Source organism: Pelophylax lessonae (genome assembly GCF_965119305.1).
Source record: "Pelophylax lessonae genome assembly, chromosome: 3".
Classification (NCBI taxonomy): Eukaryota; Metazoa; Chordata; class Amphibia; order Anura; family Ranidae; genus Pelophylax; species Pelophylax lessonae.
Window position 1 is genome coordinate 432,564,474 of NC_138770.1, and position 27,156 is coordinate 432,591,629.

At 40.4% G+C, this 27,156-nt stretch overlaps 1 protein-coding gene across 8 annotated transcripts in view; it reads left to right on the top strand.

The window, feature by feature from the left end:
• Positions 1-27,156, top strand: part of EYA4 (EYA transcriptional coactivator and phosphatase 4) — a 374,365-nt gene that overhangs the window by 318,277 nt on the left and 28,932 nt on the right. For all 8 annotated transcript variants that reach the window (XM_082249699.1, XM_082249701.1, XM_082249700.1 and 5 more), the window contains one exon: positions 2,423-2,506. In XM_082249699.1, coding sequence (XP_082105825.1) covers positions 2,423-2,506 — 84 coding nt within the window. The remainder of the gene's footprint in view (positions 1-2,422; positions 2,507-27,156) is intronic.

Consider the following 27,156-nt stretch of genomic DNA (forward strand, 5'->3'; position numbering starts at 1 on the left):
TGAGGCTGCACTGATAGGTGGCACTGATGGGCACTGATAGGCGGCACTGAAGGGTACTGATAGGCAGCAATGAAATGCACTGGTAGGTGGCACTGATGGGCCCTGATAGGTGGCACTGATGGGCACAGGTAGGTGACACTGGTAGGCAGCACTGATAGGTGGCACTGATTGGCAGCACTGATGGGCATTGATATGTGGCACTGGTGGGCATTGATAGGTGGCACTGGTGCGCACTGGTAGGTGACACTGTTTGGCATTGACAGGTGATACTTTTCTCCTCACGCTGATAGCGTGAGGAGAAAAAAAAACTGATTACTGGCTTCTGTTTACATCACTTGATCAACTGTCATTGGCTGACAGTTGATCACGTGGTAAGGGGCCGGAATCACAGGCAGTGCATGCTTGGGAGTCGAGCCAGCAGTGCATGCTCAGGAGGATGTACATGGATGTCCTCCCGGCAATTTAGGCCCATGCTGTAACTGTCTTTCGGCTATAGCGCAGGTGCGAAGAGGTTAAAAAGAAATGCTTAGTAAATAGTTCACAGAGCGCTCATTAGAGTTGATTTTGAAATCTGGGTGTCCCGAGTTGAGTCAGAATTTCACTTTTACTTTTGGTTCCTTGGATTCTGAAAAAAATTGAGGAAAATAACCAAAAACTGCTCCAAAGGGCTTTTTTGCCTTATATCCATTGACTTCATTGGAAATGTCAAATTTTAAAGGTTGACACATTTTTAAAAAGTTTTGCGAACCACAACTGATCTAAGTTTTCAGAAATTCACTCATCTCTAGTGCTCAGTTCAGTATACCCTTTCTGACTTTCTGTGTTTATCAGGCCAAAGAAAACTATTTCAGCTTATTGTGTTTCACACTAATACATGAATCAGGTATTAAAAAGGGTTTTACCACTTAAAAGGAAACTCTTGACCAGATGAAATGTAAATCTCAGCCAACAAATGTCATACATCCTGGCATTTCAAGTGGTGAAAGAGGAACACTTGAGGTGGCTATGTGCTAAAGCAAACACTATTTTTAACACTGTGTTCCCTAAAATAGTATTGGAACCCAACATGGTCCATGTACTAAAGCAGATGCATTCTTAGACAGCCGGTAAACCTCAACAGTAAATTCTTATGGAATGTCTATCTTCTCTAGGCTTACACTTATAAAAGGACATGTTTGCTTAGAGAAGTGCACACTTAAGGGTTTATTTATAAATGTTTTCACACAACTTTCACTCAAAATTCACGCATTTTTACAACTTAATCAGCTTTGAAAATGTGTAAATCTTTGGTGAATGTGTGAAAACATTTATAAATGTCATTCGTTTATTGAATAAGGTGAATCTATGCTCACTTTTGAGTATTCAGTCACATGCCAGGAAAATGAAAAAACAGGATTTTTGATTGAACATGACTAGTGAATTAACGTTCAAGTTTCACTTTTATTTACTAAACTAATCAAACAATCACTTGGCTAAATAAACTATTCATTAAGTCTCTAATACTAAATTGTAGTGATAGTATTGATATGATAGTATTTCTAAAAAATATATATATATATATATATATATAGATATATATATCTATATATATATATTTTTTTTTTTTTTCAGAGTCATGGTATGTTTTGATCTTCAGGGTTAAGTTCAGGTTAAGTGTCAATTTGAAGGTTAGGTTTATGGTTAGGTTTAGGGGATACAGCAATATAAATCTGGTTCTATCCTGTCTCACTATCAAAAAGTGGGAAGTAAAAGTCAGTGGGGTTGATTTACAAAAAAGCCAATAGTTACATAGTTTGTGAGGTTGGAAAAAGACATCATTCCATCCAGTTCAACCTATGATGTGTGTGTTTGCTGTTAGCTGTACATTGTATACCCCTGTATGTTGTGGTCTTTAAGGTGCCCATCTAATATAGTTACATAGATTGTGAGGTTGAAAAAAGACCAGATCAGTCCAAATAGACTTTGCAAATGCAGTTGCGCTCATCTTCTCCAAAGCTTAGAGAAAGTGGTGAAGCTTCACTTTGTAAAAAATACCCAATCAGGGGCAAGGAAAATAAAAAAAAAACAGCAATTATGCTTGCACATGATTGGATGATGGAAATCAGCAGAGCTGCACCACATTCACTAAGCTCTGGGAATAATGAGAGCAACTGCACTTGCATGGCCTTTTTCCCCATTATTTGCAATACAAAATAAAATGAGTGGGTCTGAATCTCCCCTGCCAGAATCTGACCATGTAACAATATTAGCTCAGAACATCAAAGCATTGCACATAGAGTCCTTGGTGCAGTCACTCAATATACACAAATGGTGTTTAATGATGTATTACAAACAGATCAGGCAAAAGCTTCAATATAGAAATGCGTTGTGAAGGGTTGGTTGGTCTTTCGCGGTTTACATACTTCTGTTGTTTTATTTTTAGAGAGTATTCGTTTGGGACCTGGATGAAACAATCATCATTTTTCACTCATTACTCACTGGAACATTTGCACAGAAGTATGGCAAGGTGAGGTTGTATTCTATTATAATAAAATGCTAAAAACAAAGCATATGTCTATTTGGTTTTCAAATACACGTAGGCTGCAATGTATTGGTAAAAACATATGTTGTTTTTCATCTGTCATTTCAAAGCCAAAACCCACATCTATTGTGAAAGCAGCCTTTAATAGACAGCTCCCAGCACGCCATTTTAATGCTATGTAATATACTGTATTAAGCTGAATAGGAATGCGTAATATGAATGTGTTTGTGCATACAGCCTTTTAATGTATAAATTAAGCAAAAACGTTTTTTCATCTTGGATAGAGTAGGGAATGGTTTAGGGGGTGAAAATGTTTTTATTGTCATCAAGTCAACTCTTTACAGTTTATGCATTAAAAGACAATACAATTACGTAGTAAATGGGAAGGAGGAATAGCATTGGGTCAAAATCATGGCTATCTTTCCTTGGCGAGACTCGTACGGCATTTTCAATTATGACAATCCTGTGGATTGTTGTGCTTTTGGGTGTCAAGCATGTGAACGGTACATGTGGTATTACGTCAATAAGTGAGAGCCGTCAATCTAAACCTGAGCCAGGATCGCGGTTGATGCAGTTCAGGCCCTGGAGATTTACCATTAATAGTGGGAAGACAAAAATGAACATTTTTTTATACAATAAATGGGAAGATCTGGAGAGAGGAATAAGTAATTCAGTGAGGGTAGGGGGTAAGAGAGGAAGGGAAAGAAGAGGAGGAGGAAAGGGGGGAGATGGGGATAGAGTGGGGATATTGGAGCATGTATTATTCTTGGGATAGGATGTAGGGAATGGTTTTGACTCCCATAGTTGTTTATTTTTCAGTGCCTGTTTCACCTCAGGTAGATTTCCATTTAACTTCTGTCCCAGAGACACAACAGAAAGTCAGAGGCTTTCTCTCCAAAGCTAGAGAATACTGCCAATAGTTGTCATAAGAATAGGTTTGTCTTTTTGAAGATTTCACCTCACTTCCTGTTACTGTGACAGCTCAAAAGTTTGCCAAAAAGAATGGCCACCTTGGATCCATACCGAGGTTGACCTATAGAAACCATCAGATTTCGGTCTACTGTTGTGAGATGAGAAAAAAAATACATCCAATTACTGTTTGGTTTAATGCAATTTAAACTGCCTCGATATATCTAAAATTATGTTATGTGTTTTGTTACTGATGTCTGGAGACAGGAACGGGTGATGTGCATACTGCATCAAAATGTGTATTGGTATTGGGATCGCTGTGCATATGTATGGGACATTCTAGAACGTCATTGACGTGTTTGTACAATGTTGCCGTAACATTTTTTCTTTTGCTTGTTGGATTTTCCAACTTCTTACTTTTAAATGTTATTTTGCAAAATCTTTAATAAAAACAATTGAGCATTAAAATGTGTATTGGACATATGACAAGAGCAAAGAAGGCTACAGCTACTTCCTTAACAAACAAGAACTATTATAGCATCATTGACATAAATCAGTTAGGATTCCACATAGCATCCACTCTACTATGTTAAATCTCCAGTCACTTAAAAAACAACACAAAATAACTTATCAACAGTATCCACAAATATCCACAGTCAAGGTACATATTTTTAAATCAAAAGGTTGGGATGGCTTCACTTCTAGTCCAGATTCTGTGATTCAAAGACTGCTGTTTTCCTTTGCCACTTTCTTGGCATATGTAAAATTCATGAATCCTCAACAACGCCATTCAAAATGAGAGATATTTGTGCTATAAAAGCTAAAATTCGAATTTTTACCTGATAACATTTGGAAACCAATATTATGGAAGTTCCATGATTTTATGTAACTTTTTGCCATAATCAGGGTATTACATATTGGACAATAGGTGCCCCTGTGTTAGAAGTGTGATGCTGAAAACCAAACAAAACAGACATTTGAGTATTATTTCCTAAATTCGCTCCTGGCAGTTTTTTTTTACATTTCTCAGTTCCCATGTTCCTGTTTAATTCTCACAAGTTTGGGAACATCCAGCCTATTACCTTTATCATCTGTAATGATCAAAGCTGACCACGTATCAATAGATTTTTGAATGAATGCTTCTGTGAACATATACAAAATCATATGAAGATTTTCAGTACATTTGATGACTTGATAAATGTAAATTAACCACTTTACCACTAGAGGATTTTGCTGTCTTATGTCTGGGCCACTTTTTGCGATTCGGCACTGTGCGAATTTAACTGACAATTGCGCGGTCGTGCGACGCCATACCCAAATGAAATTTACGTCCTTTTTTTCCCACAAACAGAGCTTTCTTTTGGTGGTATTTGATCACCTGTGCGATTTTTACTTTTGCGCTATAAACAAAAAAAGTGCATAAATTTTGAAAAAATGACAATATTTTTCACATTTTTTTATATGAAATTCCCCCCCAAAAAAATGTAAAAATCTAATTTTTTTTAAATTTTTGGCCAATTTGTTTTCTGTGACCTATGTTTGGTAAAAAAAAAATCACAATAAGCGTATTTTGATTGGTTTGCGCAAAAGTTATTGCGTTTACTAACTAAGGGAAAGATTTCTGTCATTTTTGGTGGTTTTTTTTTTTAACGAGTAATGGCGGCGATCTGCGATTTTTTTTGCGGGACTGCGACATTGTGGCGGACAGATCAGACCCTTGACTGACATTTTTGACACTTTTGGGGGTACCAGTGACATTACTACAGTAATCAGTGCTATATATATATGCACTGTTACTGTAAAAATGACACTGGCAGGGAAGGGGTTAATTTTATTGGAGAGGGAGGGGTTAATGTATCCCTGGTGCTTACTAACGTGTGTGGGGGGAGGTGACTGAGTGACACAAGGACAGATCGCATGTTCAGCTATGCTGAACCCTGCAATCTGACCCTGCCTGTCACTTAGGAGATCCGCCCGCTTGTGTTTACACAAGCAGGCGGATCTCCACACTCGATTCCCCGACGATTGGGGAAGAGCAGCGGCGATCGCCGCTGCTCCTCCCCTGGCCCGACTCCCGCTGTGACTGAATACAGCGGGAGCGAGCCTCTGGTGGCGCACGTACGCCGCCGAGAAAGGGGAGTGTCTGGCGACGTAGGTCTACGTCGCCAGACGATAACGAACCACTTTGCCGCAGTAGTGCTCGAGTGAGCAGACGGCAAGTGGTTAAAAGTACTTCAAATTTTCATTTGCTTTTATCATTTGGTTTGGGAACAAATTAACTTCCATAAACAAAAAACAACATTCACTGTTAGAAACTTGTTCTAAAAATTTTTTTTACATATTTTTCCTTCAATATTTCTTGTTATTGCAGTCAAAAATGAATGTTCATTGCATTTCATTGAACAAAATTCTTCTAGCGTATAGCCAGCTTTAGCCTTTATCAACATGTAAAAATTGATTAAGGAAAGATCATTGGCTGTGGCTCAGTTGTCTCATTTTCTTATCTGAAATTGAAAAGTAGGACATAATAAATGCATAAATAAATGCAGGAGCACCTTGACTTGGATTGCATTCTGCTTATTATATTATCAACTGGAATAATTTTCATAGTAAGTCATTACAGTTTTTTTTAGGCATAGCATCATCTTTTGTAATTTAGCTGTGGCAGCGGTAAGACTCCTAATTATTATTTACAATATTTGTGATCTAATTCCACAGGAAATTCAAATTATATTTGGATGTGAGCATTTTTGTCTGTGCATATTTTATCTCTGTCTGTGTTATGGACTTGGACGTATAAATAGCTGTTTTCCCTTCTTGCAGAAACAGAGCATTGGAGGGACCAACATGAATAGCCCGTTCTTTTAAAATATCATTATGTGCTGACTGAGAGTCATGTGGTCCTATTGGCTGCAATTTTATCTTAATTTGGTTTTATTCCTTAAAGTTTTTGTCAATCCAATAACTTTTTCTGAAGTTCTGGATATAGTGAGGAAGAATTAGTACGTTCTGTCACTTCCTGTCCTGCGACAATAATTTCACCAGACAGGAAATGAGAAAAAATGTTCAACAGCAACACATACAGAAAAAAAAGCTGACAACTAGCCATCCACCTCTACTAAGGAAAAGCACTTTTAATTCTGTCTGGAGAGTTACCCTTACTTTCTGCCTAGTAAAATGCTGTCAGCATGATAAGAAATCTAAATAAATCTCTCTAATGGACCCCTGGATAGCAGTAAAAAACTGACAAGGGTTCAAAACCTAACCCACTAAATCCAAAACTAAAGGAGAAGTTTTGACTGAAGATACACATTAAAATTACAAATTGTTATTAAAATAGTAGGCTTTTCTTACTATTAGTTTTCTCTTTTCTCCATTGAGTTTATTTCCTTTTTTTAAAATGGCTTTTAAATGTGTGTTTTTTATGTTGGTGCCAATGCACCCACATAACAAGCTACCTCTGAGTCCTACACATGTTTCTTTTACTTTCTGTTGATACACTTTCTGTGTAGATTGAAAGCCAAGTAATAGGCAAACAAAGTAATATCTAACGCATGGCGTGGGTTTTTAACCACTTCTGGACCGGAAGGTTTTACCCCCTTAAAGACCAGGCCATTTTTTGCAATTCGGCACTGTGTTGCTTTAACTGACAATTGCACGCTCATGTGACCCTGTACCCCCAAAAACATTGATGTCCTTATTTTCCCACAAATAGAGATTTCTTTTGTTGGTATTTGATTACCTGTGCAATTTTTATATTTAGCGCTATAAACAAAAAAAAAAGTGACAATTCTGAAAAAAAAAAAAAAACAATATTTTTTACTTTCTGCTATATAAAAATTCCCCCAACAAAAATGTAAAAAATCGAATTTTTTCATTATTTTAGGGCAATTTGTATTCTGACACATATTTTTGGTAAAAAAAATCTCAATAAGTGTATATTGATTGGTTTGCGCAAAAGTTATTGCGTCTACAAATTAGGGGAAAGATTTATGTTACTTTTATTTATTTATTTATTGTTTTACTAGTAATGGCGGCGATCAGCGATTTTTAGCAGGACTGTGACAGTGCGGCAGACAGATCGTACCCCTAACTGACATTTTTGATACTTTTGGGGGGACCAGTGACATTACTACAGTAACCAGTGCTAAATAAATGCACTGTTACTGAACTAATGACACTGGCAGGGAAGGGGTTAACACCAGGGGCGATCAAAGGGTTAAGTGTGTCCTTAGGGGTGCTTTTTAACTCTGGGGGGGAATGGGCTGTCTGCATGAACACGGAGACCTGTGTTCCTAAATAAGAGGAACACAGGATCCCTGTGTTCATAACTGACACAACAGCGGTCTGCTGTGTTTACATTGGCAGAACGCCGTTCTGTCTCCACGAGGAGAGATCGCGGGTGTTCCGGCGGCAATCGCGGCCGCTGGACCCGCTGGTCTGCTTCCCCTGTGGAGAATGTTTGCACGCGCGCCCCCGCTAGCTGTCCCGCAAAGTGACATACAGTTACCTTGTTTCGCAGGACAGAGTCGACCAGTAAAACCGGGGCGGGCGGTCTTTAAGTGGTTAAAGTAACTGTGGTCCAAACAAATCTGCTTCTACCCTAAGCCTTTTTTTTCAACTGTAATCATTGATGTTATCTATAGGCTCATCAGCTATGACAATGACACCTGATTTTTCCCTGTGCTGTCATGCTCATGTGCAATTTTTTCTCTAAATGTTTTCAGTGCCCTGTAAGGAGCATCCTAGACTAAATGTTTTATTCACCTGGATTTTGTGTTCTTTAGGAAATTGTATTATTCCATGAAAGTCATCCTTGTGCTTGTTAAGAATATTGCACTGCTGACTTCAAATGACTGTGAAAATTCTCTACAGACAATACAAATTGAATTTATTTTAAATCCAGGGCAGCTCTGAGCCAGAACATTTAGTTAGCCATGGCGTTTACAGTCTACAACAAAAAATTCCTTCATTGCCTTTGTAGAACACAACTTGTACATAAAATTACTCTTTTTTACGCAAGTAACCTTTTAGTTAAAAGGTCTTTTTACTGGGTTGTTTTTATAATGTATTCAAACTTGCATTTAATATCTATATATATAGATGTAATCTACATAAAAAAAAAAAAAAACTAACATTTAATACAAGACAAAGAATTCTGATAGCTCTGTGGGTTAGCAAAAGGGAAACCACCACATGTAATGAAATCTTTAAAAGACTTAACATGCCTCTTAGCAAATACTTTGGAGTGCTTGCTTCCGAAAAGGGCCATTTTAGCTGTTTCTCTTGTCCTGTCCTGAGTGCCTCAATAAATGTGATCGGTAGTGAGGAAATTAGATGCATCAATTATGCCCCTTGAAATCTGGAAGGTGCTCCTTGGATTTTGGGTCCCCAATGTCACTAGGCTGTGAAGATGTCCCACATCAGTGTTACCCCCCATACTCGGAGTAGCAAAATGTACAGTAGGGTGTAATTGTAAGCATCCCCATGATGTGTGTGGAAAATAACTTGTTAAAATACCAACTTTGTAAAAATAAAAATGTAAGTTCACGTTATTTAGCTTTATTTTTCTTAATCTCCCCCCCTCCCCCCCCCCCCCCCCAAAAAAAACAAATTGTGGCAAAATACTCATTATGCCTAGTACCAATAACTTTGGAATTTATGTTTTTCAAAACAGGACTCATTTTAAGGGAGTTTTTACTATTCTGGTATTTTAGGACACCAAGAAATACAATAGGCAATCAGAAAGTAGAAATGCTAAAATAAAACACTAAAAGAATATTCCAGAGCATATAAGACAAAACAATCACAGATAATACTTTACATATCTGTCCTCAGGGTTCGATATCTTTCAGTTGGTCTCAAGCACACAAAAGGGTAAAAGGTAGCACAAGAGCCATGATGGCCAAGAGAGTTCTAGCTAGTGATTGCTTTCAAAAGTCCACTGAGACACCACCCACATAAACACCCACTGTCTGCTTGTCCAATAACAGCTCATAAGATGCCCCCTTCCTAATCAACAGGAAGTATCTCATCTTTCCAGGAAGCATGTTATATTCTTCCACTAGGGGCGCCATCTGTCCACGAATCACTGTTTTTGACCTGAGTCATCTTCTAGTAACAGCTGGCCTTTGATGTTGGTATAACCTCCCCAGGAGATCTTATCTGAGGCTCCTCTATACCCATACCTCACAACAGGAGGCCTATGCGAGAACATCCTGTGAGGATATGAATTCCCATTTATGACTCCTTGTCAGGAATGTCCTGTTGGGTACTTTGCATTCCATGATAGGTGTGGTCAGGTTTCAATCATCCAGAAACATCTGATATCAGAACACATAAAACTACATGTTGCCTCCAACAGTCTTAAATAGGTGGTATTGGTGCATCCCTATTTTGAACTGTTTACTGAAGTAGTGATTCTCAGCTTGACTCTTGAATATTATAGAGTCTCATAGAGACTATGCTATGCAGCCATATGTTACCCTGATTGAGTCACAGAAACAATGCTGTGAAGACTCCATGTTTGTGCAGCTTTCTGGTATCAAGTAAGCTTTATTGTAACATAAAATTACATATATCACGGGTGCTGAAGTGATAACAGGATAATTGGATAGTCACAAAAAAAAAGCATAGCAAAATAGCTTGCCCACACTACAATACATCTTGTATCAAAGAGAAGCTTAACAAGTATGTGTACAAAGCGAATTCTTGGACAGCTTTGAGTAGGATCACCACTTAAGCATCCAGAGAAAGAAACACATTAACCTAGAGAAGGGGAATCACTTGTGTCCTGTTTGCCCTCATGGTTAACCCTGAAAACCTACTATGCCTGGAATCGGTAGCTAACTTATAAGGACATGATATGAATAAAGTGTCGATAAAGTAATATGTGAGGGTGAGGTATACAAAGATAAAAAATTGTGAGACAAAGAGTGAATATAAGAGCAAAGAAAAGAAGAGAAAGCACAAAATGGTAGGCTGGAGAAGATGTATCACAGAGGTCGCTCACAAAGAAGGTTAACATGTGGGGGACTCCCCTAAGTTCAGAGTTGGGCCACATGAGGTAAACTGTGAGATGGGTTGGTATTTCAGCCAGGGTTGCCATAAAGTTTCGAGTTTGTGCGGCTTTCCTTAATGTAAAGTGTATGGATGTTTTTGCCACTGTGAACCTGTTTTGCATGATTGCTTCTAACTTTGTAGGGGCAGCACAGTGGCTAAGTGGTTGGCACTTCCGCCTAGCAGCACTAGAGTCATCAGTTTAAATTCCAACCATGGCACTACCTGCACAGAGTTTGCCTGTTCTCCCTGTGCTTGTTTGTGTTTCCTCCCACAATCCAAAGACAAGCTGGTAGGTTAATTGGATCCTGTCAAAATTGGCTCTAGTATGTGTACAGTGTATGAATGTGAGTTAGGGACCTTAGATTGTAAACTCCTTGAGGGCAGGGACTGCTTTGAATGTAAAATGTATATGTAAAGCGCAGTGTAAATTGACAGCACTATAAAGGTACCAGAAATAAATGAAAAAAACGCTGCACTTGTAGAATAAACTGGAAGTAAGTCCTCATTTACACAGGCGTACCTAAATGTATTGCAGGAGCTCACTGCCACTCCCATGCTTAGAGCTGGTGGCTCCATATGTAAGTGCACTGTTTTATTTGTCATGGCAATCGTTTCAATGGCATTGGGATGATGCCTTTTACTTTTCTATGTGGAATTTATACTTTTTAATAAATATACTACACTATATGTGGCCCCCTGCTTGTGGCTCCGTGTGGTGAGTGCTTTTTTCCCGGACAGTATCAAACAAACCTTCTGACTGTCCCCAGTGGTGAGAAGCAGTACTGCCGGGTGCCCCAATTGTTAGAATGGATCTGGTTGACCACATGTGAAGGATCCTGTTGACACAAACGCACATGTTACTGTGCTGCTTTCCTCTGGCAGCTTTAACCGCTTCTGGACCAGAAGGTTTTACCCCCCTAATGACAAGGCCATTTTTTGCGATACAGCACTGCAGTATTTTAAACTGAAATAAAATTGATGTCCTTTTTTCCCACAAATAGAGTTTTCTTTTGGTGGTATTTGATCACCTCTGCGATTTCTTTTTTTTTTTTAATGCACTATAAACAAAAAAGAGCGACAATTCTGGAAAAAAAAAAAACAATATTTTTTACTTTCTGCTATAAAACTTTCCCAATAAAAAAAAATAAAAATCTAATTTTTTCATCATTTTAGGCCAATATGTAGAAGAAAAAAGAATAGCGCAACCATGCAAAAGAAATGATTATTTTATTTATGGATTGTCTCCATATTTAATAGTCATTTCTTTTGCATGGTTGCGCTATTCTTTTTTAATATACATGTTGCTTGGTCCATAGCTGCACCGGCTTTAGATATACATGTTCAGGGTTTGCTCCCCCAATTTTTTGCTTGTTTATTATGTATTCGGTCTGACCAGACTTCTGAGGTTGAGCATCCCACCCCCCACACACACCTGTCCACCATCAAGTAGATACAGGAGGAGTCCTTTGTAGTGCATTAGCACATCCATCGCAGCAAGGAGTGTTGTCTCCAAGGGTTGGAGAGGCTGGATTCACCCCTTTTCTATGGATAGTGTAGGACCCACTGATAATGGGGTACTTTGACGCAGTGGTGGGCTTGAGCACGATATGGCCATATGGTGGGACTAAACCCCCATTTTTATTTATGGATTGTCTCCATATTTAATAGTCATTTCTTTTGCATGGTTGCGCTATTCTTTTTTAATATAAGTGTATATTGATTGGTTTGCACAAAAGTTATTGTGTCTACAAACTAGGGAAAAGATGTATGCCATTTTTATTTATTTTTTTTTACTAGTAATGGCGGTGATTAGCGGGACTGCGACATTGTGGCAGACAGATTGGACACGTAACTGACATTTTTGACAAAAAATATGCACTGCTACTGTACTAATAACACTGGCAGGGAAGGGGTTAACACCAAGGGCGATCAAAGGGTTAAATATGTCCCTAGGGGGTGCTTTCTAACTATGTGGGGGATTGGCTTGCTGAATGAACACAGAGACCTGTGTTCCTAAATAGGAGGAACACAGGATCCCTGTGTTCATTACTGACAGAACAGCGGTCTGCCCTGTTTACAACAGCAGACTTCCATTCTGTCTCCATCGGGAGTGATTGCGGGTGCCCAGTGGACATCGCGGGCGCCAGACTCGCTGATTGGCTCCCCCTGTGGCCTATCGGAGTGTGCGCAACCCCACTAGCGGTCCCGCGAAGTGACATGCAGGTACATCGTTTTGCGGGACATAGCCGACCTGCCACAGTAAAACTACGGCGGCTGGTCGGCAAGCGGTTAATGTCGAAGACACTTTCTTTGCAGTGATATTTATAAATATTTCAGATTATTTTGCATTGGACTTTTTTCTTACTGATTTATTTTTTACTATTATTTTTGATTATTATGGATGCTTTTTGCACATTATGAATGCTGTGTTAATAGTGTGTTGATAGCACATGCTTTACACTTTTAATATTCTATATTTGGAGGCACTGCATTATTTTCTTAACCACTTTACCGCTGAGTACCGTAGTACTACTGCGGCAAAGTGGCTCTTGTAGGTCTGACAACGTAGACCTACGTCGTCAGACACGCCCCCTTCTCGGCGGCGCGCGCGCCGCCGGAGACTCGCTCCCGCTGTTTTCAGTCACAGCGGGAGTCGGGCCAAGGGAGGAGCAGTGGCGATCGCCGCCGCTCTTCCCCGATCGTCGGGGATCTAGTGTGGAGATCCGCTCGCCTGTGTAAACACAAGCGGGCGGATCTCCCAAGTGACAGGCAGGGTCAGATTGCAGGGTTCAGCATAGCTGAACCCTGGATCTGTCCTTGTGTCACTCAGTCACCTCCCCCCCCCCCACACGTCAGTAAGCACCAGGCATACATTAACCCCTCCCTCTCCAATAAAATGAACCCCTTCCCTGCCAGTGTCATTTTTACAGTAACAGTGCATATATATAGCACTGATTACTGCAATAACGTCACTGGTACCCCCAAAAGTGTCAAAAATGTCAGTCAAGGGTCCGATCTGTCCACCGCAATGTCGCAGTCCCGCAAAAAAAATCGCAGATCGCCGCCATTACGCGTTAAAAAAAAAAAACACCAAAAATGACAGAAATCTTTCCCTTTGTTAGTAAACGCAATAACTTTTGCGCAAACCAATCAAAATACGCTTATTGTGATTTTTTTTACCAAACATAGGTAGCAGAAAACAAATTGGCCAAAAATTTTTAAAAAATTAGATTTTTACATTTTTTTGGGGGGGAATTTCATGTAAAAAAATGTTAAAAATATTGTTATTTTTTCAAAATAAACGCTCTTTTGTTGTTTATAGCGCAAAAAGTAAAAATCACATAGGTGATCAAATATCACCAAAAGAAAGCTCTGTTTGTGGGAAAAAAAGGACGTAAATTTCGTTTTGGTACGGCGTCGCACGACCGCGCAATTGTCAGTTAAAGTCGCACAGCGCCGAATCGCAAAAAGTGGCCCAGACGTAAGACAGCAAAATGCTCTAGTGGTAAAGTGGTTAATTGGTACCTAAGTGTAAGCCCATGATAGGGCTGTCTTTGCCTGCATGGGAATGCACATGTATTCCATTCAGGCAGTCCAATTCATGTCAGTTGGGATGCAGCAGTTGCACACATACAGCCGCTGCTCCAAATTTTACAGTCATGCTGGTGCGCGGCCCCAAACGCACACTGTCTGCAGTCGGGACAGCGCACTTATATGGCTATCAAGTTGGGAGCAGCTGCTTAAGTATGCCTGTGTAAACAAAGCTTTACAGTTGCTCCCTATTTAATAATTGGCCGATTACTCATTGTATGGAGCAGTAACACAATTATAGTATGCGGTCCATACAATCTGTATGCAGTAAATAAGAAATATTAGGCTTGACTCTTTCAGGTGAAGTGAACATTGTGTTTCAACCCAGCAAAGCCTACTGCACATGTGATTTTACTGTTACGTCTGTACCCAAAAGTCATAACCTGGTTTATTTCTATTTCAATGTTAGTGTCCTGATAACCCTGCTAGAAAAACCCTGGCAGCATTTGACAAACGTTACAAATGATACTTTATCCGGTGACATCTATGCTATGATGGAATGCCTGGAAGCACTGCTCTTGGCATGGTTAATGTGGTATGTTCCTGGAATGATGGCCATCAGTGCTCTAGGGACACTCCTCCAGGAGGCTTGCAGCACTCTGGCACCTGCTGTTGTTGCTTAGTTTTCCTTTGTATAATTTAACTCTTACTTTCTTTACACTGTGCTTTGCTTCAATTGTTTGTGTTAAAAAAAAAGAAAGTAGTATTGATGGAGGACTCATTTGGATTTCTCTTATTCAGACCCTCATTTTGTGTTCAGCCAATAAATTGAAGAAGCAAAAGAGACTTTTCTGACTAGTGAAGCTACTGGAATAGCAGATTTGGTGTGGTGGCTGGTATTTGGCAAGACTTTTATAAAAGTTTTAATATGAATGGCATTATGCCACAAGAGCTTGAGCTTAAAAAAATAAAAAATAAATTAGACCTTAATCCGTCTTTAACCTTTAACTTTTTTTTTTTATTTCTTAAAAAATAGAAAATAAAGCAAAACAGCTATGAAATTTGCAAGATAATAATATTTCATACCAGAGTGTGGTTAGCCAAACCAATTCTGGAGTGTGGATGGTATTTACATCATAGGCTGCTTTTCCCCAAAAAAATATTATATTGGGTTATCCTGTGACTTAGACATTATTTATGTATTCATTTTTTTTTAATTTTACACATCATATTAATCAATAAAAGCTAAAAACATCCTTTGAAATTCACTTCAAATCCAAAAGCCCAATTATATGTTCCCCCTTGAAAACAATATTTACATAATCAAAGTATGGGAAAGGTCTGGGTCATTTATTTAGGCGCTATTATAGTACTATACTATACATACTATATACTTTACATAATACTATTATGTAGCATGGATTATCAAAGATGAATGGCAAATATCAGTATAAAATAATGTTAAATGAAACACCCTAAAAATATTAGTTGTAAATATTAAAGCAGCAATATAGCAAAGGTAAATCAATGCACTATCTGTATGACAATATTTTAGGGAATTGTAGAGTTATATTATTTACAATGCAATACTTTTGATTAATTCAATTAATTTACATTTATCGTTCCAATAGCATTCCATTATACTGTAAATTTATATTGGCCAAAATTTAATGAACTGATTTCCACAAATTATACATTTTAGATTAAATTAGAAGAATCCAAGGTAGAGTTTGTCAGAGAACCAGAGTCACACTATTAACTAAAAAGGACCACTTTCCTTGCATGACAGTCCTTGTTCTGGCATAGGGTGACAAGGTTTTGTCCCTTTCTCCCAATTATGCTCTTGTGTTGTCACCTAGTCATACGGGTTTCCGATTGAGATGACAAGTGGTTATTTCAACACACATTACACAGGCAATTACTAATATGAAACCCGACCTTAGAGATGTCACATAACCAGGGCTTTCTTTCATCTGGAACTTGGTGGAACTCAGTTCTTCCACCTCCTGCTCAGGTCCTCTGCTTTCTGCTCAACACTATCACTTGTAAACACAAAAGTCTGGTTTTAGTTTTTACAAGTGACAGCTTTTCACTCTCAACAGCTCCCACAGATCTAATCTCCTGATCAGCTCCCACTGAGTGCAGGATGGGGTCAAGGAAGATGTAGGTGCTCAGGGTGCAGAGCGGAATGCCCGAAACCCCCACTGGATGATCTCCCTGCAAGTGAGAAAGGCGGAGCCACCTACAATGTGTGGGGAGGTACTAGAGCCAGCTGGGGGCTTCAGCTTAATAAAGCAACAATAGTAAGAGATGTTGAAGATGCTGGAGCTTTTAAGGTGGGGGGGGTGCATGCAGTGGAGAGGGGGTTGCAAGCAGAAGTCCAAGTTGAAGAACGGTGAAGGTGAGATGTGGCTGGGGGAAGCAGAGGTAAGCAGCTGTGGAAGAAGGCTTAACTCTGCACTCTGTACCTAATGCAATCCTGGAGCTGCAAGAGATCCAAAGCACTGAAATGCAACAAATGATGAAAAAAGGTGTAGCAAAATTTCCAGGCATTGGGCCTGAGATGGGTCTGCCATTGTTACCGGTAACACTCCCAACACATTTAAGTTGTGAACCCAGGTGTGAGAACTGAGACAATGACCATTCCGGCATCTTTGGTTTGTTTTGTGTATTGTATTTAGGGGATGGGAGAAGGGAATGAGTGGGATACTCCTCTGGCTCAACTAGGTTTGACTGGGACACTATGCAGAAAAATGCCCATTGGCGCTGTCATGACGCCAGCTGAATGCTGACCAACGCTTACTGGCGCTTAAAGATACCGTGATACTGAACTTGTGCTGAACCCTCGACTTTAACTTGTTTGCTAACTCATAAGATCCAGGACTGTAGAACACTTGACTTCTGACACTCGATTTGGCTCAAAAGTCACTGAACAGCTCCTTCCAGCCCTTTACTGGCTGAGGTAGCTCCTTGTCACTGCTTGTACTGCTGCAACTCTTAACTCTGTACACCGCACACTGTACTCTGACTTTCCAGGGCCCAACCACTGGTGCCCCCTTTACACTTCAGGGTCCTCTGACTAGGTACCCCCTCTAACACTTCACGGTCCTCTGACTAGGCACCCCCTTTACCGCTAGCTGACTCCTGGATCCCTGGGACCTTCACTGGATTGGTCCCCTCTACACTAGGAAGACCTCTTGGGGCAGTTCACAGTACTCAGGACCTTGGCAGGCTTTCCTGGAACTAAACCTTTCTTCCTCCACTGGTCCTCGGCACACCGGATACCCTCTGCAGCTCAGCTAAGCTCACTCTGCAACTCTCAAGCAGCCACCCGAGACTCCCGATCCTTCTGACAGGAGGAGAGACAGCCGTACTCTCCCTCCTGGGACTCTGCTTCCTGCCAAAGATGCTGCGTCATGAGTTCCCCTCAAACTTATACCCACTCCCAGAATCCTCTGCGGCAGAATCTGCCTTCTGGGGTAGATACAAGCCTGAGTGGGTTACTGATTGGGTTTCCTCCACTGCCCAATGAGAATCGTCTCACAGAGCCAGTGGGGAGACTCCCCTCTCAGCATCCACACCTGAGAGACATGACAGTCCAGCTGAAATCATGGCCCTGCTGTTAGGCAGCCAAGGCCCACTATACTTTACCTAGCACCTACCTGTAGGTTGCTACATCGGTGAAGTATTTTATTTTAAAAAATTGCAATAGTTCCTGGCCTCGAAGCAGGGCCACAGGAAAATAAAGAAGCAAAATAAAACTTTTAAACCTATTCACAATAGCATTTTCTTAACACGGCCGACCTGCTTGGCATACAGTATAGAATATCCACTCAATAGCTGATGTTACCCGGAAGATATGAGATTTAATTTACCTCAGACAATATTTGGGTTAAAAATGAGAGTTCTTTGACTATGAATGAAAGCTTCAAAACAGCAATTATTTTATTGGTATATAGCTTGAAAGCCCAAAATTAATTTACAACAATCTTTCTATAATACATACAACAAAATGGAAAATATTCCTAGTTTCACTGAACAAATATAGAGTATATACTCATATACAAACACAATACGACCGACACAAAGAGGACAAGCCATGTATACCTTAAACGTTCATAATTACCCTTCCCTTGAGTGTTTCATCCTGGTCTGCCATTGCAAGAGAGTGATCTCTCTCCTCACCTATATTAATATAGACCCATATCGCCTTGCTCAGAACCATTCTGATTGGTGTAGCAATCTTACCCTTCTCTTCCCTTTGGGCGTATATTATTCAGGATTGGGCAAATTGCCCATCCCTGAACCGACGATCACCTTCATTGCATATCTAAAGACTGAGTCTTTGAATTAGAGGGTGAGATAAAGTAATGACCTGTCATGGACGATTGTCAATTATTTTCTGGCCCCGTAATGTCTGGCTAACAGGAACTTAAGTACAGAATGGTACTATTCTGCATATCAGTTTGTTTTCTAGTGCAAATAGCAGGGCTTGCATTTCAAATTGACTTGTTAATCAAGTTACTATTGCCTGCAGACTGAAGTCACACAACTTCATATAATTGATAATCATATATCAACTCAATGTAAGATCAAAACTCAATATCTTGTACATATATATTTACACCCATCTATATACAGTCTCTAATGGGGATTTATACATAAACTCCTCCTCAGGCCACAGTAATGGAGATTACACATAAACTCATAAGGCAACACTGACAAAGTTTACACAAAATGTATTGGTCAGGGGAAAAAAATGGAGGCCTGCACTGTGGCCTATTGTTGAAGCAACCAAACAGATGCTCCTAAACAGCATGGTAAAATGTTATAATTGTTTTATCCACACATTCTTCCAAGTAGATTTGTGGTGTAATAGTAGGATGGTAAATACTAGTACACCACAATCAATCATGTAATCAATAATGAAAAACATTATTTATTTTTTACCAAAAATGTTGGGCAGTGATATAATATACAGTACATAAAGTATACGTTACCTATATATAAATAAAACATATTTTCTCCCTAACCCCTTTTTGTACTCTGCATCATATCAAATATTCAATGCCTTTTTTCCTGCCACACTTCAAAATATTTTTTGGCTAACATTTGTCTTCTAAGCAGTGCATTTAAGCACAATGTACATGTACTTAGCTTTCACTTATATGTTTATTGCTTAGTTATGTGCTTGCCTGTAGTTCTTTACATTTTGAGAGGGAATTTGCCAGCAAATCTGACAAGCTCACTATAAAAACATAACAAATCAGACCCTTGTTGCAGTGTGCATTGGTACGTGTATTACATTACCATGCAATTCAGATTAATCTGTTCCACTAAACATCAGATCCTAGGTTTCCTCCACTTTCTAGATAATCCTGATTCATTTGAACTGTAACAGAAATACCACATGGGACAAAATATTAGATGCAGAAATCAAATTTATTAGTATTGTTCTGTCACATTTAGTGTGCAAAATTTAAATTCAAACCCCTTCTGCAAATGGATGAAGGCATAAACATGGCTGTGACAAGTAGGTTCTGTAATTATGTTTTCTATTTAAATCTTTTTTATGTATAAAGTATACAATGTAATTGTATTCCTACAGAGTTTACAATAAACAATTTCACACTATTTATTGTATTGTATACCAAGTCAATTTCTTTAAATGTAAAGTAAAGCATCATCAAAGCAGCATCTTGGTAAGAAACAGGAAGGAAAAAAACTGTAATGTGTCAAAAGAACAAGAGAAAACAAACATTAACCACTTAAGCCCCAAAAGATTTTACCCCCTTCCTGACCAGGGCCTATTTTGCGATTCGGCACTGCGTGACTTTAACGGACAATTGCGCGGTCGTGTGACGCTGTACCCAAATTAAATTGACGTCCTTTTTTTCCCCACAAACAAAGCTTTCTTTTGGTGGTATCTGATCACCTGTGCGATTTTTTGATAATGCGCTATAAACAAAAAATAGCGTCAATTTTGCAAAAATAACAATATTTTTCCCATTTTTTTTATATGAAATTCCCCAAAAAAAAATGTAAAAATTTAAATTTTTTAACATTTTCGGCCAATTTGTTTTATGCTACATATGTTTGGTAAAAAAAATTGCAAAAAGCATATTTTGATTGGTTTGCGCAAAAGTTATCGCGTTTACTAACAAAGGGAAAGATTTTTGTCATTTTTGTTGTTTTTTTTTTTAACGAGTAATGGCGGCGATCTGCGATTTGTTTTGCGGGATTGCGGTGGACAGATCGGACCCTTGACTGACATTTTTGACACTTTTGGGGTTACCAGTGACATTACTGCAGTAATCAGTGCTATACATATGCACTGTTACTGCAAAAATGACACTGGCAGTGAAGGAGTTAACGGTATTGGAGAGGGAGGGGTTAAGTGTGTCCTAAGGGCGTGCTTCTAACTGTGATTGGCTGTGGCTACTAGTGTAAGAACAGAGATCAACGGTCCTACATAGTAGAACCGTCTGATCTCCATTCTTACACAGGGAAGAATGACAGGCGGCTTTGTTTACATTAGCCGCCTGCCTTTCTTCCGGTGTAACGGACGATCGCGAGTGCCCGGCGGACATCGGGTCCGCCGGGCACATGCGCGGGGGGGTCCGTGACCGCGCGGGAGCAGGAGCGCGCCTCCGGGGGCACGCGCTCGCTCCCTAGACCCTCACAGGCTAGCGACGTAGTACTACGTCGCTTTGCCTGTGAGGGACTGACTGCCGCAGTAAATAGTCGTGCGGCGGTCGGCAAGCGGTTAAAGTATAACTTCCCTTGGTCATCTGTCTTGGCTCTGCTAATTAAAAACAGCCTTGGTGTCCTAACAGTAACAGTAAGGTGAGGGGATAAGCAGCATCACTATATAATCAATATGCTATTACGTAGTGTCTGTCTATCTATCTATCTATCTATCTAAATATCTACAGTGGTTTGCGAAAGTATTCACCCACCTTGAACTTTTCGAACTTTTGTCACATTTCAGGCTTCAAAATAAAGATATAAAACTGTAATGTTTTGTGAAGAATCAACAAGTGGGACACAATCATGAAGTGGAACGAAATTTATTGGATATTTCAAACTTTTTTAACAAATAAAAAACTGAAAAATTGGGCGTGCAAAATTATTCAGCCCCCTTAAGTTAATACTTTGTAGCGCCACCTTTTGCTGCGATTACAGCTGTAAGTTGCTTGGGGTATGTCTCTATCAGTTTTGCACATCGAGAGACTGAAATGTTTGCCCATTCCTCCTTGCAAAACAGCTCGAGCTCAGTGAGGTTGGATGGAGAGCGCTTGTGAACAGCAGTTTTCAGTTCTTTCCACAGATTCTCGATTGGATTCAGGTCTGGACTTTGACATGGTCATTCTAACACCTGGATATGTTTATTTGTGAACCATTCCATTGTAGATTTTGCTTATGTTTTGGATCATTGTCTTGTTGGAAGACAAATCTCCTTCCCGGTCTCAGGTCTTTTGCAGACTCCATCAGGTTTTCTTCCAGAATGGTCCTGCATTTGGCTCCATCCATCTTCCCATCAGTTTTAACCATCTTCCCTGTCCCTGCTGAAGAAAAGCAGGCCCAAACCATGATGCTGCCACCACCATGTTTGACAGTGGGGATGGTGTGTTCAGGGTGATAAGTTGTGTTGCTTTTACGCCAAACATAACGTTTTGCATTGTTGCCAAAAAGTTTGATTTTGGTTTCATCTGACCAGAGCACCTTCTTCCACATGTTTGGTGTGTCTCCCAGGTGGCTTGTGGCAAACTTTAAACTACACTTTTTATGGATATCTTTAAGAAATGGCTTTCTTGTTGCCACTCTTCCATAAAGGCCAGATTTGTGCAGTATATGACTGATTGTTGTCCTATGGACAGAGTCTCCCACCTCAGCTGTAGATCTCTGAGTTCATCCAGAGTGATCATGGGCCTCTTGGCTGCATCTCTAATCAGTCTTCTCCTTGTATGAGCTGAAAGTTAAGAGGGACGGCCAGGTCTTCGTAGATTTGCAGTGGTCTGATACTCCTTCCATTTCAATATTATCGCTTGCACAGTGCTCCTTGGGATGTTTAAAGCTTGGGAAATCTTCTTGTATCCAAATCCGGCTTTAAACTTCTCCACAACAGTATCTTGGACCTGCCTGGTGTGTTCCTTGTTCTTCATGATGCTCCCTGCATTTTAAACGGACCTCTGAGACTATCACAGTGCAGGTGCATTTATACGGAGACTTGATTACACACAGGTGGATTCTATTTATCATCATTAGTCATTTAGGTCAACATTGGATCATTCAGAGATCCACACTGAACTTCTGGAGAGAGTTTGCTGCAATGAAAGTAAAGGGGCTGAATAATTTTGCACGCCAATTTTTCAGTTTTTTATTTCTTAACAAAGTTTGAAATATGGAATAAATTTCGTTCCACTTCATGATTGTGTCCCACTTGTTGATTCTTTTATATCTTTATGTTTGAAGCCTGAAATGTGGCAAAAGGTTGCAAAGTTCAAGGGGGCGGAATACTTTCGTAAGGCACTCTATCTATCTATCTATCTATCTATCTATCTATCTATCTATCTATCTATCTATCTATCTATCTATCTATCTATCTATCTATCTATCTATCTATCTATCTATCTATCTATCTATCTATCTATCTATCTATCTATCCAATGTTAATGGCTGATGAATAATCTTTTTCTTAGATAATTAATCTTTTTCTTAGAATCCTAATAGGTTCTTGTCTGGGGGCTGGAGCCCCCAATGCATCATAGGCTTTACGTGAGATAAAACCTCCCTTCCTAGGTCCACATCTTACCTGGTAGCCAGACTTCATTATTCGTTTCAGTAGTACGCAGGCCTTTATGTATTCAGAATGTCTTTCCCACTCTTCTTGATGTATGAACCTTCTGCTGGTTGAAAATGCTGAATTCTGAAAGAACACTAAAGAGGTACATGTACTGCCTCTTTGTTTTGGGGAACACATTAGTAATTGTATTCTTTTCAAGTTTACAATAAACAATTTCACACTATATACAGTATTGTATACCAAGTAATTTTCTTTTAATGTACAGTTTTGGCAAAGCAGTATCTTGGTAAGAAACAGGAAAGAAAAAAACTGGAATGTGTCAAAAGAACAAGAGAAAACAAACATTAAAGTATAACTTCCCTTGGTTATCTGTCTTGGCTCTGCTAATTAAAAACAGCCATGGTGACCTTTGTGTAACAGTAACAGGAATAGAGGGGGATGAGCAGCATCACTCTAAAATGTGCTATATGTAGTGTATATATATATATATATATATATATATACATATATATATATATATATATATATATATATATATATATACATATACATATATATAACATATATATACACAGTAGAGTGCACGTAAAGTAATGTAAAGTAGTGAGTGTACAGCTTGTATAACAAAATACCCCCCCCCCCCCCTTAAAATAACTCAACACAGCCATTAATGTCTAAACCGTGTTACAAGGTCTCAGGTGTGAATGGGGAGCAGGTGTGTTAAATTTTGTGTTATCGCTCTGATACTCACTCTCTGATACTGGTCACTGCAAGTTCAACATGGCACCTCATGACAAATAACTTTCTGAGGATCTGAAAAAAAGAATTGTTGCTCTACATAAAGATTGCCTAGGCTATAAGAAGATTGCCAAGACCCTGAAACTGAGCTGCAGCATGCTGGCCAAGACCATACAGCGGTTTACCAGGACAGGTTCCACTCTGAACAGGCATCACCATGGTCGACCAAAGAGGTTGAGTGCACGTGCTCAGTGTCATATCCAGAGGTTGTCTTTGGGAAATAGACGTATGAGTGCTGCCAGCATTGCTGCAGAGGTTGAAGGGGTGGGGGGTCAGCCTGTCAGTGCTCAGAACATACGCTGCACACTGCATCAAATTGGTGTGCATGGCTGTCGTCCCAGAAGGAAGCCTCTTCTAAAGATGATGCACAAGAAAGACCACAAACAGTTTGCTGAAGACAAGCAGACTAAGGACATGGATTACTGGAGCCATGTCCTGTGGTCGGATGAGACCAAGATAAACTTATTTGGTTCAGATGGTGTCAAGTGTGTGTGGCGGCAACCAGGTGAGGAGTACAAAGACAAGTGTGTATTGCCTACAGTCAAGCATGGTGGTGGGAGTGTCATGGTCTAGGGCTGCCTGAGTGCTGCCAGCACCGGGGAGCTACAGTTCATTGAGGGAACCATGAATGCCAACATGTACTGTGAAATACTGAAGCATGATCCCCTCCTTTTGGAGCCTGGGCTGCAGGTCAGTATTCCAACATGATTACGACCTCAAACACACCTCCAAGACAACCACTGCCTTGCTAAAGAAGCTGAGGGTAAAGGTGATGGACTGGCCAAGCATGTCTCCAGACCTAAACCCTATTGAGCATCTTTGGGGCATTGTAAAACAGAAGGTGGAGGAGCGTAAGGTCTCTAACATCTACCAGCTCCGTGATGTCCTCATGGAAGAGTAGATGAGGACTCCAGTGGCAATCTGTGAAGCTCTGGTGAACTCCATGCCCAAGAGGCAGTGCTGGAAATTAATGGTGGCCACGCAAAATATTGACACTTTGGGCCCAATTTGGACATTTTAACTTAGGAGTGTGCTCACTTTTGTTGCCAGTGGTTTAGACATTAACCACTTCAATACAGGGCAATTTCACCCCCTTCCTGCCCAGGCCAATTTTCAACTTTTAGCGCGCTGTTGCATTTTGAATGACAATTGTGTGGTCATGCAACACTGTGCCTAAACCAAATTTATGTCACCCCCCCCCCCACAAATAGAGCTTTCTTTTGGTGGTATTTGATCGCCGCAAGGTTTTTTCTTTTTTGCTGAACAAATAAAAAAAAGACCAAAAAGTTTGGAAAAAAAAAAGTTTGTTTGTTTATGTTATACAATTTTGTAAATAAATACGTTTTTTACTGCACTGATGAGACTGCACTGACAGGCACTGATGAGGAGGCACTGATGGGGTGGCACTGATGGGGTGGCGCTGATGGGTGGCACTGATAGGCGGCACTGATAGGCACTGATATGTGGCACTGATAGGTAGCACTGATATGCAGCATTGGTTGGCACTGATAGACGGCACTGCTGGGCACTGATAGGCGGCATTGATGGGCACTGATAAGCGGCACTGATGGGCAATAATGGGCACTGATAGGCGGCACTGGTGGGCACTGATAGGCGGCACTGATCAGCACTGACGGGCAGCACTGATGGGTACTAATGGGCACTGATAGGCGGCACTGGTGGGCAATAATGGGCACTTGTGGGCAGCACTGATAGATAGCAATTATGGGCACTGGTGGGCAGCACTGATGGGGAGGGCACTGATGGGGAGGGCAATGGGGGGCTCCCTGAGCCCTGATTGCCATCCCTGGTGGCCATAGTGGGCATCCCTGGGGTCATGGGTGGGCATCCCTGGGGTCAAGGGTGGGCATCCCTGGTGGTTCTAGTTGCACCCCCCCCCCCGAGGGTCTGCACTGGTAATCAATGATCTCATTACCAGTGCTGACCCCCCCCTGTCAGGGGAGCCATCGATCGGCGCTCCTTTACTCGTGCCTGTCAGACACGTACTGAGGAAAGCCGATCAACGGCTCTTCCTGTTTACTATGTGACCAGCCGTGATTGGACACGGCTAGTCACATGGTAAAGAGCCTACGTCAGTAGGCTCTTTACCAAGATCGGAGATGTGGGGTGTCAGACTGACCCGCCGCATCACCGATCGCCGCTCTGCGCGCCCTGCCACCGTCATATGACGTCCAGTCAGGATAATGCAACCACTTTCCCGACGTCAAACGCCTATAGGGCGGGCGGGAAGTTGTTAATGACTGTGTGTTGAGTTATTTTGAGGGGAGAGAAAATTTACACTGTTATACAAGCTGTACACTTACTACTTTACATTGTAGCAAAGTGTCATTTCTCCTACGTGTTGTCACATGAAAAGATAGAACATATTTTTAAAAATATGAGGGGGTGTACTCAATTTGTGAGATACTGTGTATATATATATATATATATATATATATATATATATATATATACATATATATATATTTACATCTCCGATGTTGATTTTGATATGAAGAAAGTAAACTTTTTGTTTTCTTAGGAAGGTTTTTTATCTTAATGCATTAAGATAAAAAGCCTTCTGTGGGTAGCAGCCCCCCAGCACCCCTAATACTTACCTGTGCCCTCTCTCTGTCTGACGATGTCCACAAGACCCTTGCCCATCCTGGGACTCTCCCTCCTGATTGGCTGAGTTACAGTCGCAGGGCCATTGGCGCCCTTTGCTGTCAATCAAAGTCAGTGAGCCAATCAGGAGAGAGTGTGGGGGCGGGGCCAAATGGCAGCTCTGTGTCTGAATGGACACACGGAGCTGCAGCTCAGCTCAGGTGCAAAACTAACTGCACAGAGGAGGTAAGTTTAAAAAATTATTAAAAAACAAGACTTTACAAACACTTTAATAAGTCCTATTCTGGGTGCTAGAGCCTGAATGTGTCATAGGCATATTTTCAGTGCGATAAAACCCCCATTTCTAGGTCCATATCTTACCTGGTAGCCAGACTTCACTATAAATTTCAGTTATATGCAGGCCTTTATGTATTCAAGATGACTCTCTCACTCTTTTTGATGTATGAACCTTCTGCTGGGTGAAATTGCTACGCTCTAAAAAGAACACTAAGTTGGTACAAGTACTGCCTGTTTGTTTTGGGGAACCCATTTGAAGGATACCATGTAACTCAGGAACTATCCTGAGTTTAGTTAGTGGCTCAGATGAGCAGATGGTTTGTTTTATGCTATGGGCTTGCTGTACAGAACCCTTTTGCACTGAAATTGTGTTTGCTGCTTTGCTGCATAAAAGTGCGGGACAAATCTGCTTGGACTGTTCCTGGGTGTCTTGAGCATCATTTACCACTGCCACAACCTGTTGAGCCTGTCCCCCTTATAACATATCTGTAAAACAATTTGCAATCCAAAATGCACAGTTTTACATGCTACCATTTGCATTCAAACGTACACTGGGATCTAACTAACCTCCAGTTTTCTGCTGCCACTTATTACATGGCAAGTGCTGAGTCACTTGATCTTCCTGCTA